Genomic DNA, 14,550 nt, shown 5'->3' with positions numbered 1-14,550 from the left:
AATAGTAGAACAGTCTACGAAATTTTCATGCTTTTGTCAATATTTTGACATATGACATACTTAAATAACGCAATTGCGATTATATCTGTATGTTTTGATTCTGTAGAATTTTTCGCTTATTCCTGCCAATATTCTTTGAAAAAATGCTTCCAAGATTTCGTTTTACAAACTTTTATCACAATCATTATACAAGTGTACATATATTTATATAAAGCATATATAAATCAATAAATTTTTTATACAATATATTCAACTTTTATTATTTATTATGGTATAAAAATCGAGATATGATAATTATTTTAAAGTGTTCTTTCAAAAGCTTCCCATATTTTTGTATATGAATATTGTATAGAAAATGCGGCGAGATATGTTAAAATAATAAAATATATGAATCGATAAATAGAAACATGTACATATTGAAATTTCGATATAATGTTGTTGGAGATTATCTGCGGCAGAAAAGAGAATTATATTTAATGTATGAATTAAGACAGATAAGCAAACTGCGTTATTTTTCTTAAATAAGTGATCGCTCAACCTGCTGGAGAAATTTCAAAAATTTTCAGTTCTCTTTTCGCTCTATTTAAGTCAGTTATTGCACCATATACTTAGCTCCGTTTTTTTAATATGATTTTAACGTCTCGCATCATGCTAAACTAAATACAGTTTGAAAATTTGTGTTTTGTCTTGTTAAAAAATATGCCGGTTAAAATTTTTGTGTTAAATATTTAACACATTCATGTATTAATTTAATATATTGCTGTTGTGTTAATTGAACTCAAGTGTTAAATTATTAAAACAACTGAAAAAGTGTTAAAATAACACAATGTTCATCTATTTTTAATTTTACACAATAGATATGTTTTGTATTATTAGTGATAGGATTTATCTGTTAAAACTTACAAAAAAAAATGTTGATTTTATTCTACAATAGGAGTGAGAGTGACTACAGACCGTCAAGTTAATTTTATCATTAAAAATATGTTGATTTTACACAAAATTTATTTCAAATTCCTTTGAGATGTGCATTTATTTTATGTTAAAATATTAACATACTATTAGTGCCTCCATTTAACATATCCATATTATGTCAAATTAAAATTTGTTTGGGACATGTGTTAAATTTAACACAAATTTTTAACTGTATATGAAATATTATATTTTGCAAGAGCGACAGATTTTCATTTTAATCATTTGTATATCATTCAAGTGCCCTATAAAATAAAATAAATAAAAATGATTTAAAAAAAGAGATCTATTTCTTTTAAATGCTGTCCATTTATTCCCGTGAAAACTAATCCAACTCGCACGGTTTTAAGAGATAGATATACCACTTCAAAACTTTTTATCAAACGTCTGATGGAATTATTCAAAATAAAGAAAATACAATAGTTTTAGTTTAATAGTTCCATAATATTTGTATCAAAATTTTAAATTTTAAATTAGCGTTTTCTATTACTTGTTATTAAAAGAGTCGACAAATAACTCCATGTTATACGACCGATTTTTTGCGAAAATACCCGACAGGGAGAAGCGGCTATTAGTTATGTGCCTGTAAGCGAGATTTGCAGAAATTTTAAAATATGTTGATTTTACACAAAATTTATTTCAAATTCCTTTGAGATGTGCATTTATTTTATGTTAAAATATTAACATACTATTAGTGCCTCCATTTAACATATCCATATTATGTCAAATTAAAATTTGTTTGGGACATGTGTTAAATTTAACACAAATTTTTAACTGTATATGAAATATTATATTTTGCAAGAGCGACAGATTTTCATTTTAATCATTTGTATATCATTCAAGTGCCCTATAAAATAAAATAAATAAAAATGATTTAAAAAAAGAGATCTATTTCTTTTAAATGCTGTCCATTTATTCCCGTGAAAACTAATCCAACTCGCACGGTTTTAAGAGATAGATATACCACTTCAAAACTTTTTATCAAACGTCTGATGGAATTATTCAAAATAAAGAAAATACAATAGTTTTAGTTTAATAGTTCCATGATATTTGTATCAAAATTTTAAATTTTAAATTAGCGTTTTCTATTACTTGTTATTAAAAGAGTCGACAAATAACTCCATGTTATACAATCGATTTTTTGCAAAAATACCCGACAGGGAGAAGCGGCTATTAGTTATGACTGCTGGAAAGGGTGGAAAAACCCGCGACCGTTAATTCGCGGAGGCTTCTCTGCTAATCTCGCGCAGCCTCAACTCGATTCTTGCGTCTTTCTTCCTTCGTCCTTGAATATTTCTTTCGCATTATAGCGCGCACGCGCGAAACAGGCTAAGACATCGTCAAGGATTTCGCAGAGAAGTTAAGAAAGAAAGTGCCTTAAGATGGTTTCCGCCAACCCTGTCTCGCACATCATAACATAACATTACATTATATTACGCGATGCAATAAACAGAGTCTGCATTGTTTTCTAATGTGTTTTTAAGGATGTTTTGGCTGTACAATAGTAGCAAAAAACTGTCAAAATTTAAAAAAAAAAAAAACATTTTTTTACGTTTATACTGTTTGAAAAATCAAATAAATAAATCTGGATTATAAAAAGAATTAAAGCATCACAAAACAAAATGGTTTTTGACGTCTTCGTAAAAAAAAAAAAAATAGTTGTAATTAATATTTTTCCTAATTTATAACAAAAACTTTTGATCGTGAATAGCCCCTAAAATCAAGTGCAAGAAACAAAAAAAGACGAGTGATTTACAGAAAGAAAGAGAGAAAATATTTTTCTACAATTTTTAGTAAATAACTTTTAAACAAGTAAGTGGATCTAAATCAAGTTTTGCACAAATATTTATTAGAATTTTCTTAATATATATAAATATTTTTATTTCGTTGGCAATGTTTTTTTCTTCTCAAATTTGTCAATTAGTGCTACACAATACGTGATTTTCCATAAAAATCAATATTATTTTTAAACTTAAATAACTTCTAAACTGTTAAGAGAATTGTGTGTGTGTGTGCTTAGGTTTTGCACAGATACTCAGAAAAAATAGTAGAGCCGTCTACGAAATTTTCATGCTTTTGTCAATGTTTTGACATATGACACATACATCCTTAGATACACGATGCGCGAAAAAAAAATATGTTTGAATGATAAAATTATCCTCCTTTTTTAAATAGCTAAAAATTGCCGGATTCGTTTATTAGATCCTTTCTAGATGTAAAGTCCCTTAATTAGAATTAACAATCATTATTGGCGAGGTTTTCTCGTCAGCGCAACTACATTGAATTCCGAAATGTTTCCACTCAGGCGGCATCTCCAGTGTGCCACGAGTCCTTACGTACGTATACGCGGAATGAACGGATGGCATCTGGGTCGTCTTTAATTATTCGCGAAGCTATTCTGACTTGTGACGAGCGCTTCGAGCAATGAGATTCGATTCCTCGTTGCCTTCCTCAACTTAACGAGCGACCTACGGTCTCGCCGTAAAATTCTCGCGAATCGCCCGATGATTATTTCACGATATAAAATGAAAACGTGCCAATGGACGAGCATTCAAGCGTCACTGATCGATTCTTTTCTCGGGGGAAAAAAAAAAATAAATAAAAAATCTCTTTTACAAATGTTAGGTATGTATATTTCTCTTCAATAGAGAGTTCAGAATTATTTAAAAAATTTTTTTTTACATTACTTTTTAGAATTTTTTAAATTTAAATTTCGTGAATTTTGTTTGCCTAAATTTTTATTTCAAATTATTTAAATTTAGATTCTTTACAAAATTATAAATTACAATTAAAAGACAAGAAAGAAGTCGCGAATGAACGCACCGAAAGGACGCGCGGTGGTTGCACTTTCGACCCTCGACCCTCAGGTCAGGCTGTAACCGATTTAATTTCAAATTTAAACGTTTGAATTTAAATTTAACCAGCGCTGCTGCCTGATTCCACACTAAGACTCGACTGAGTAAAATCCAAAATATTGCGAGTATAATTCAGACTTATTTCTCGTACGGCGAGCCGGAAATCGTAAACTTACCTACACGATAATCGCTCCACGTTATGTTAATTTTAATGAGAAAACTCTCTATGCATTTTCTTGCGAGATAATCTTTCGATATGCGTGATTCGATAATAAAATGTGAGTTATTATACATTAAAAGCTATCGCTTCAAGAGTTCTTGAATTAATTAATAATGCAATCAAAGTATTAAGTTCACAAAAACCTTAAAACAATAGAATCCTAATTATATAATATCAAGTAAAAAAACATAAGAACGTAAAAATGAGCTATTTACACGATATTTCAAAAAGTAGTCGACAAAATAAATGTTCCTAACTTAAGGAATTATAATTCCAACACGAGATATATATATTGATTCGAGCAATATTCACTGATCTTACATCTCTTTCTTTTTTAGGATAAATGACATGTCACAATAACACTTCGCCAACGTGTGTAATTGCCGAAGTCGTAATACGATTCAACGACGATAACACGCCGGAATTAGCGCGCGATCGATAGCAGGACTAGAAATATCATCTCGCGAAAGTGGCTCGCGAAATTTTCCCTCGGTGACTTTTCGAAGGAGACGATATTATAGATTCTGAAGAAAGAGTATGAACTTTTAGGGAGTGGCGGCGCACCCCGTGCCCTTCGCTCAAAGATATCGGCTGATTCCGAAGACTTGGCGAAGAGAAAAAAAGAGAGAGAGAGGGAGGATTGGAAGGGAGAGAGAGAGAGAGAGAGAGAGAGAAAGAGAGAAAAGTGAACTCTCTCTCGGATTATTTTCCTTGCCGCGTCTTTTGCTCATCCTTTTTCGCGTCTGTCTCGCAACATACGAGCACCACTTCGTGGCCGCCGCTTCGATTTCGCGAACTCGCCGAAACAAAGTGTCGGGGCGCGGCTACGCTATACGTAGAGACCCCGACAGCGTTTCTCTCGTATATATGTTAAATATTTCGCGCCCTTGTCCATTGTTTCCCGACGCGCGAATTGATTTTATTGGCTTTTGGACTCGAGAATTGTTCCACGTTGCGCGCCACGTGTCGCACAATATTGCGCACGTTGTCGATCACAGGGGATGATTTTGACTTTGGGAAAAAATATACAGAGTGTCCCAGAATTAGACCGACAAACCTTAGGTGATTATGAAGGACACCAAAACAAGCCAATTTTGCCAATAAACTCATGTCAAGAGTAATAAGGTAACCTCGCGAACTCAAAAATTCCGACTTTAATTTAGAAATTTCCAGTTGCGGCCCAAAAATGATTCTAAGGGATGAAATCATCCCTCATATGTAGAGCGATTTTTTTTTTTTCTCGATATATCTCGAAAATTATTCGAGATATCAAAAAAATGTTTTATACAAAAGTTTCATAGTAAAAACACCTCTATTTAACCACATTAATAAAATTTTGAAAAAATAATTTTTTTTCAAAAATTTTTGCCCTTGTTAGTCTTTGATTCTTTAGTGTCAAAACGGCTCATTTGCACAGACACGGGTTTATTGGCAAAACTGGCTTGTTTTGGTGCCTTTTATAACCACCTGAAGTTTATCTAATTCTGGGATACCCTGTATATAACGTCAAAAAAAATTTCTCGACACAAGCTTCATAAGATCGACACAAAATCTTGATATCTCATATTTCTATTTACAAAAATATTCAGAAAATTTTAAATAGCGAAAAAAAGCATTCACGATCAAATTTTGTTTAAAAAAAAAAAAATTTGGCTAAAGAATTTGAAATAAAATGGTTTGGAAAAGTAAAAAAAAAAAAATCACTATCATTTTTATATCCAGTTAGCTAAGGTAAGAAAATATTGAGAGAACTCTGATTTTCATTTCCAAGAGAACAGGAATTGCTCTTCGTATAGTTATGCTCATTATGATATTGCGAGAAAAAATGCCGTTTGCATTCCCTAATAATGCACTCTGTATTTAATACTAAATATCGCGGTAATGCACAGCGATCGTAAATATTTTTCGCGATATTACCGTGGCGTTTGCTAAAAATAACTGTATGAAATATTCAGCGATCTGAAACATAATGTTAGGGCGCGTGAATCGTTGCATTTTATCGACATCGCGCGCCTAGCAGTAACCCCTTTATTATTTCGCGTTCAATCTATAGATTGAAATCTGTAATGTTAGCCTAAATCCATTATTATCACATACATCGTACACTTCAGTGTCGTTATAAAAATTACAACGTTGAAACATGCAACAGGTTCACGACGCATCACAACCCCCTTTCTGCAATTTACGGCAAAATTAACGCAAGATTGCCATGGCAAATACCAATCAATCTCAGTCTTTTTTATTTATTTATTTATTTATTTATTTTTTTTTTTAATTTGTGGTGACACTTAGTATATTCACTATAATATCCCTTTTTTATCAAACATTTTAGACAAAAGTTTCATACCTATACATGGATTGAAAGAATATCACTTGAAGATTATTCCTTATAAACGTGGGCTCTAAGGCATTAACGATAAATCGTCAAGGAGAGAGCGCGGCGATAAGCGCGACCGCGACCGAGATAAGACTCGGATTTTCCTCCGGAGGTAATATCCGGTCTCGGAGACGCGCTCCTTTTTCCGGGAACTTACGATTCCGCGAATAATCGGTGCGACGGCGACCGCTCGAGGAGGAGACCGCACCGCTATGGACCGGGCACGGAGTCGGCACGGTTGGCACCTAAGCGCATAGCTAGTCGACCTGCATCCATGGATATGCAGGATTCCGACGTCGATGGACCTCATACCACTGGAATGCACTCAACGAGCTACAGGCTCCGCGTACTCCGCAGGCCTCGGCTCACTCCCTCCCCCCCCCCTACCAACCCCTTCCTCTTCTCCTTCAAAAGACACGCGCTTCTTCTTCTTCTTCTCCTCCTTTCTCCTTTCTCCACGTCGATCTGTCGATCTCTCTCTCTCTCTCTCCTCTCTTTTTGGCCTTCTTACCGCTTACCAGTTACCACTTTGGATATGTTAATGGCTTCGGTCGACCACTTGGGTTACCAAGCGCGAATCTCTTTGGCGGGAGTCGAGTTTTCGACAGAATTCTCGACCCATTAAGTCGATCGATCAATCGATCACGAGAAATGAACTTTCGAGATGCGAAGCGCTAATTATTATTAATTATTTATTATTAATAAAAGTAAGTATATATATATAGTACGATTGAAAGTGAGATGTTTCAAGCTTCCCCGAGCGCAAATATATATTATACACATACATATATCGAGTTAATGTCACAAATGTGTGTGTGTAGGCTTTACTTTTATTTTATTAATTTTATTAGTGTCTACTCTCAAATCTGGTAAAAAAATTCCCTGAAAATTCCCTCATCTTCCAGCTATTTTTGTTCAAAATTCCAGGTAAAGAAAATATTTTAAAGATTTTTTGATGCAATTACCTAAAATAAGTTTTTTTATTGTAACGCGTTTTCTGTTTTTCACTCATACAAAAGAAAAACACAGAGCCATTTATGTTTCAACTACTAAATTAGAGAACTTTTTTCAAATTCCCTGAGTCCCCAAAAAATTCCCTGAATATTCCAGGTTTTCTATGTTTTTTTCCAGGGGGTAGACACTCTGTTTATACAATTCTCTCCAACTTGAAATACATCCGCAAAAATAAATAATTTAGAAGTATAAAATTTTTTAGTAGAAATAGAGCTCATATGGCATATTCCGCTTTAAAGATACGTTCTTCATCGATACAATAGAATAATCTGGAAGAATCGCGAGGGTACCATTTTTCGAAATTACTAAAACTGCCGCAACAAGGTAGAGCACAAGGTATTTGAGCCCCGTTATACTTATCGTTCGCATTTTCGAAACACTTTTAGTAATTTCGGAAAATGGCCTTTTTCTTCTCGATCGACCCACTTGTCCATCTCACGCTATATCAAATTGTACGGGCGAATGATTTTTAAAGCCCTAAAGAATTCAAGGAATTGACAACGCGAAAGGCGCATATCACAATCACGAGGACAATGCGGACTCTCCGGGCATTCCGTATAATTACATATCATCGGTCCATAAATATAGCAAAGCCCCCTCGAGCTTATTGCTCTTCGATCGCGCTCGATCGATCGTTATGGATAAATAGAATCGCGGCGCCACGCCAGGAATCATCTGACGATTGATAGCGCATCGACGTTGTTTCCTTGATAAAATGCCACGGCTTTGATGCAACGGCAGGCCACGCATCTTATCAGACTTGGAATATGCGCGCGCGCACATACTTCGATCGCCGATAATTTGTCCTTCGGGAATACGGAAATGTCGCTTGCGTCAATCGCATCGATCCTAATCGACGCATGTATATAATTATAGCGAATAATCTAATCGAAAAATTTAGCCGAATAATAAAGGATTTTCGATAATTATTTATTTTAATTACTAAACGTGTATTGAACAATCTCTCCCCGCGCTAAATTTGTTATTTTTATGATTAAAATCGTTGTCTAATGATTAGCGATGGACTCAAGATACATAAAACATCATAATATTAGAAATACATAAAATAAAATTCGAATTATTTGGAATATTATTCAAAATCAAAGAAATCTTGAAGAACTTGAACGATATAAAAGTTCTAGACTAGATCAATTACTATTGTTTTTTATTATATATTAGTATAAAATTATGTAAAAAAATTTCTTATTTTTATGCAGAGATATTAAATATTTAATGAATTTTCCATCGTGAGAAATACTTTATGGATAATTATGTTTGATTAAAAATTATTATTTATAAATTTACAAATACTTATAAAAATAAAAATCCTTTAAAGTTTGTTTGAAAACCTAAAAAAAAAAAAAGAAAATTCAAATACCCATTACTAATGATTAATGATGAACTCAAGACACACAAAACATCGTATCATTAGAAATACATAAAGTAAAATTCGAATTATTTGGAATATTATTCAAAATCAAGGAAATCTTGAAGGACTTGAATGATATAAAAATTCTAGACTAAATCAACACTATTGTTTTTTTATTACATATTAGTATAAAATTATTATATAAAAAAATTTCTTATTTTTATGCAAAATGATTATTAAAGAATTAATGGATTTTCCATCGTGAAAAATACTTGATGGATAATTATGTTTGATTAAAAATTATTATTATATAAATTCACAGATACTTATAAAAATAAAAATCCTTTAGAGTTTGTCTAAAAATTTAAACAAAAAGAAAAGAAAATTCAAACACCCATCACTAATGATCAGCGATGAACTCAAGGCACACAAAACATCGTTATTATAAACATCGAATTATTTGGAATATTATTCAAATTCCAAGGAAATTTTGAAGGACTTGAATGATATAATCAACACTATTGTTTTTTATTACATATTAATATAAAATTATTATGTAAAAAAATTTCTTATTTTTATTAAAGATATTAAATATTTAATGGATTTTCCATCGTGAGAAATACTTTATAAATAATTGTGTTTGATTAAAAATTATTATTGTATAAATTCATAAATACTTATAAAAATAAATAATCCTTTAGAGTTTGTAAAAATTAAAAAAAAAAAAAAAGAAAATTCAGACACCCATCACTAGTGATTCACGTTAAAAAATAAAGGCGAAACGCGATCTCTACGATGCGGTAAGAGTCTAACGGCTTTTCGTATAAGGCGCACAAATAAGCTCCATGTTCCTCCCACGTTACACGCTCGCGATGGGGCGATCCAAGAAGCAGCCTCCTGAACTACATACATACATATTTCGTTTCTCTCGCGCGTGGGCGCCGCGACTTTCCGCCGACTCGCGATCCCATCTTTGTCCCATACATTTACGAGAGATACGTTTACATTATCGTTGACGTCATCCGTGATGCCATAATTGTCCAATCAGCTGTGACAGTCGCGAGGGACGGAAGCTCCCAGGCTATCGCGATTTCGCCATCCATTCACTTTTTTCACTACACGACCAGATAATTGTCGCTTACAATCGCACGCTATGATTGTCCGATATCGGAGGATAAACAATCTGCATTTTACGATCTTCGCTAGTTGGTTTGTTTGAAAATAAAATCTTAACTTTTGATTTCTTACTACAGTATTATTTATAGATTTCGATAATTACTGATTAATTTATTGAAAAGAACCCGACTTAAAAACTTCATAATGAAGAGCACATGGTTGTAAAAAGAAAGATATTTTATATAAAAGATATTTTACACGCGAGTAGATTGATAAATCTTTTTTCTTGGAAAATACGATCCGAAACAATTTACAAATTATTTAAAAACATTTGAAGAATGAAAGAAAAAAGAGTGGCTTGAATGTTATTGAGAATGATGAAGATTATATAAATACATTGCAGATTTTTTGTAAAAAAATTGTTTTATAATTTGCCTACAAATACGAAATATATATAAATACAATCAAATTAAATTGTTTACAAGTAGAAAGAAATTGCTGATCGCTTCTATATTTTCTTTTATATATTGCTATTTATCGATAGAAGTAACGTGTATTTTAATATCAAGGGAAGATCAAAATAATTATTTCTATAACATTTACATAATAAATTTATATTAATCTAAATCTAGATTAAAATTTGAATTTATTAGCTCTAAATAAGAAATTTTTTGGGTACTAGTTTAATCGTCTGCTCTAAACATTGTATTATATTATAAATTATATATAGCAAACTATCCTCTCATTATCATAACATCCTAAGCTTTCCCCCTAATTTTGCAATCGGTTCACGATAAGTTTCGATAGACTATTTTCTCATAATCCAGATATAGACACGCGCATCTATCACATTTCGCGCAAAGTGTGGGAGTAACCGAACAAACAATGCACGTGGTAACCCTGTAACTTTATTTTCGGATATCTCAATCTCCGTCCCTGGTCGATATAAGAACTCCGTTCGGGCGAGAATCGCTTTTAACCCCGGAAACTTTCCACAATTATATTTCGGCGTTTGAATAAAAAATGAAATAATAAGAGGAACCTGATGTAAGTTAACGGATGTCTTTCTCTCTCTCTTTCTTTGCTACTTTGGATATCGTTTTTGCAAAAATTGTAGCGTTGTCACAAAATTTTTGATACGACGACAACTAGTATAATAATAATATGCTCTCTGCACACATAATTTAAATATAAATGTTAAATAAGGACTTTAATTCTTCTTGATATGTGTCCTTTAGTAAAATTTAAGCTAAAATATTTAAGAAAAACAAAAATATAAATTTACTATTTTATTATGAAGAAAAGATGCATGTGTCATATGTCAAAACATTGATAAAAGCATGAAAATTTCGTAGACTGTTTTACTATTTCTTCTGAGTATCTGTGCAAAACCTGAGCACAATTCTCTTAACGGTTTGGAAATTATTTAAGTATAAAGTTAGTATTGATTCTTATGGAAAATCGCGTATTGTAGCACTTATTGACAAATTTAACAAGGAAAAAACATTGCCAACGAAATAAAAATTTTCACATATATTAAGAAAACTCTAATAAATATTTGTGCAAAACTTTATTTAGATCCATTTACTCGTTTAAAAGTTATTTACTCTAAAAATTGTAAAAAAATATTATCTTTCTCTCTCTTTCTGTAAATTACTTGTTTTTTTTGTTTCTTACAGTTGATTTTAGGGGGTATTCACGATCAAAATATTTATCATAAATTTAAAAAATATTAATTAAAACAATTTTCTGTTAAAAACCATATTATTTTATGATATTTTAATTCTTTTTATAATCCGAATTTATTTATTTGATTTTTCAAACAGTATAAATGTAAAAAATATATATTTTTTTAATTTTGACAGTTTTTTGTTACTATTTTACAGCCAAAACATCCTTAAAATCGCGAGAGAGATATATACAAGATATACAAAAAATCGACAGAGCACATGCGAAAGGGGCCTTACCTCGTTGATGTGTTTGTAGGTCTTGATGAGGTCGACGCTGAGTTTCCTGAGGGGCGCCGTCGCTGGATCGCGAAACCTGTGGGGTATCCTGGCCTGCATGGCGTGAATGTCCGAGGGGGTCTCCTGCGGGACCCCGCCGGCAGCCCCGCCACCCGCGGCACCGGCACCACCGCATACCGCGGAGGGCATGGGCTCCTCGGCCACCAGGCGCCCGTAAAGGGGCGCACCGCCGGTCCCCGTCCTCCCACTCACTGAAAGCATCAAGAGACAAACGGATCAATGCACGCAGCTCAGCCAAGAGTACTCATTTTTGATGCACCTTGCACGCATATAGTCTCGATCCATTCGACGTAACGTGTTACTTGGGACGGAAAGGGAGGGGTGGATGTACCCAAACCGATATATGTATGTATACTATTTTACTTTTTCATTTTATCCCTTAGTTAAACATTTTAAATGAAAATTTATATCTCTCTACAGATATTTATATTAGAGACAGCTTTTTTTTTTTTTATAAAGTTGTATCAGAGTTTTAACACTATTTAAAACTATTGCATGTTTCTTTAAGAGAATAACCCTTTTTAAAAGCAGATAAAAATTGAGAAATTGGTTATCGAAGACCGACATACAAACATTTTTAAATAAGAATATTTGTTCTTATCTTTAAAACTAAAACTTTTTATGCGAGATATAAAAAAAAAATATATAATAAAATCAGCCAATACAATATTTATTTATATTTTTTAAACTGATACAGAAACTGATATTTCAAAAAAAAAAAAAAAAAAAATTAGATTATATCGATATACTAAGCACACAGAAAGTGTATCATTTTATAAAATATCTAATGTAACTTTCCTCTAAAAGCAATAAACACAAGAACAGAAATTAAACAGATAAAGATAATATCATAATAAACACTTATTCTTATTTATTTTCTTGATTGTGATTCGTTAAAAAATTTACAAAAAAGGAAAAAAAATCTTTCAAGCTTTAGGAATTCGATGCAAGTCGATTCAGTATATAAACGAGCAACCAATAAGCATGTGCTTCTGATAAGTAAACTAAGTAAGCAGACCAAGTTCATATCAGTTATCTGATAAAAAGTGCAGCGTATTTAATCGCCGAGAAATAAAGATAGCCGGTTTAGAAAATCTATCTTGGTATCTTTCCTCTAACATTTAATCTAGAGGTAAATTTATAGAAAGATTAGTAAAATTTAAGACTCCAATCGTCAACAATCTATACACAGTAAAATCTTGTTCAGAAATATATTATATCTGTTAAATTCCTATTTATTGTGTATATCATAAAAAGAGAGAAACCTTTCTGTTTTTCATTTATAACACATCCTTTTTTAGTTATGTCCCTGTTGAAAGGCCTCTAAAATTATTAGTCTTAGATCGCGCAAAAAATTATCATCCGTTTCTGATGTTATAAAAAATGTATACGGGCGTAGAAAAAATATAAATAAAAGATTGTTATTTATTTTCATATTTATGTCGGTTTTTGAAATCTGCATCATGTAATTGCAAAGGAGAATTTGATTGCTTCTCGCTGTATATACCGCGAGAAATGGATCAATGTGCGACCGCAAGTTTATAATCAATGATCAATATTTGTATGTTTGCTGCTTGATGTTGACGTTTATCTGTTAAGTTTATCATTAGGTAATTAGATCTGCGTATTAATTAGGCAACGTCAGGTAACCAAGTTGCAAGTTGTTTTGATCGATGCCGACTTTTTAAATTACTGTATTAGCCGCAACAAATAAAATTCTGTTGCAGACATCAATGTACAAACTGATACAAAAATAATACTAATTTGATTAATATTATCTAAATATGTGAGCGTTGGAGCGATTTGTTTACACAATGCCTTAATTACTTTTTACTCATGAGTATAAATTTAAAAAAGTTATAAATATAAATTATCGTATTTAATAAAAAAAAAATATAATCAATAAAATTGACAAAAATAATACAACAGGATGTCTATTCAAATTTTGTAAAAAAAATTCCCTGATTTTCCAAGTACAAAAAACTGAATAGCTTTTGTTAAGATAAAAATTTTTAATTTGTATAACATTTTCATTTTTTATTACTAAAAATTAAAATTTAGAAAATGTACTGCATATTCAATATTTTATTAAGATATTAAATATATATAAACAGAGATTGATATATATTTATAATATATTTTGGTAGATTGCCTACTGCTTACAGTATGATTAAAGAGAGAATTTTTTAAAAAATTCCCCGAGTCCCAATAAAATTTTTTGAGAATTCCCTGATTTCTCCAGGTACAAAAAAATTCCTTCAATTCCAAGTTTTCCATGTTTTTTCAAGGAATAGACACCCTTTACAAATTGTATCGTATCTTGTACACATTTTTTACGTTTAATTATAATAATTTGCAATTATATTTTCCGTTAATTTGACGCATTATTATAAAATATTCAGATAAAACAACGATCTCTTTTGTTGATGCGACGTTTCTTCTGACGAGAGGATGACCGTTTATCCAAACGTTTCGCTCGTTTTTATCGTCGTTAAAACCGCTACGTGCGACGTAATTAGCATTAAAAAAATTTCGCGGAGAGAGGTATCTCGCGAGAGCGTTCGTGAATAAATATGCGATTAAACGCGACACGCGCCGCGCCG

The 14,550-nt window shown here is 31.9% G+C and overlaps 1 protein-coding gene across 1 annotated transcript in view; it reads right to left on the bottom strand.

Moving 5' to 3' along the window:
* LOC115245399 (serine/threonine-protein kinase minibrain) overlaps nucleotides 1-14,550 on the bottom strand; it is a 108,292-nt gene that overhangs the window by 49,676 nt on the left and 44,066 nt on the right. Inside the window, 1 exon segment of the mRNA XM_029823695.1 lies at nucleotides 11,888-12,138. Within this exon segment, the coding sequence (XP_029679555.1) occupies nucleotides 11,888-12,138 (251 nt within the window).

This window comes from Formica exsecta, unplaced genomic scaffold (genome assembly GCF_003651465.1).
Source record: "Formica exsecta isolate Colony F162 unplaced genomic scaffold, ASM365146v1 scaffold969, whole genome shotgun sequence".
NCBI classification, from domain to species: Eukaryota; Metazoa; Arthropoda; class Insecta; order Hymenoptera; family Formicidae; genus Formica; species Formica exsecta.
The sequence above is the reverse complement of the archived record's forward strand: the minus strand, read 5'-3'. Positions and strand labels throughout refer to the sequence as shown.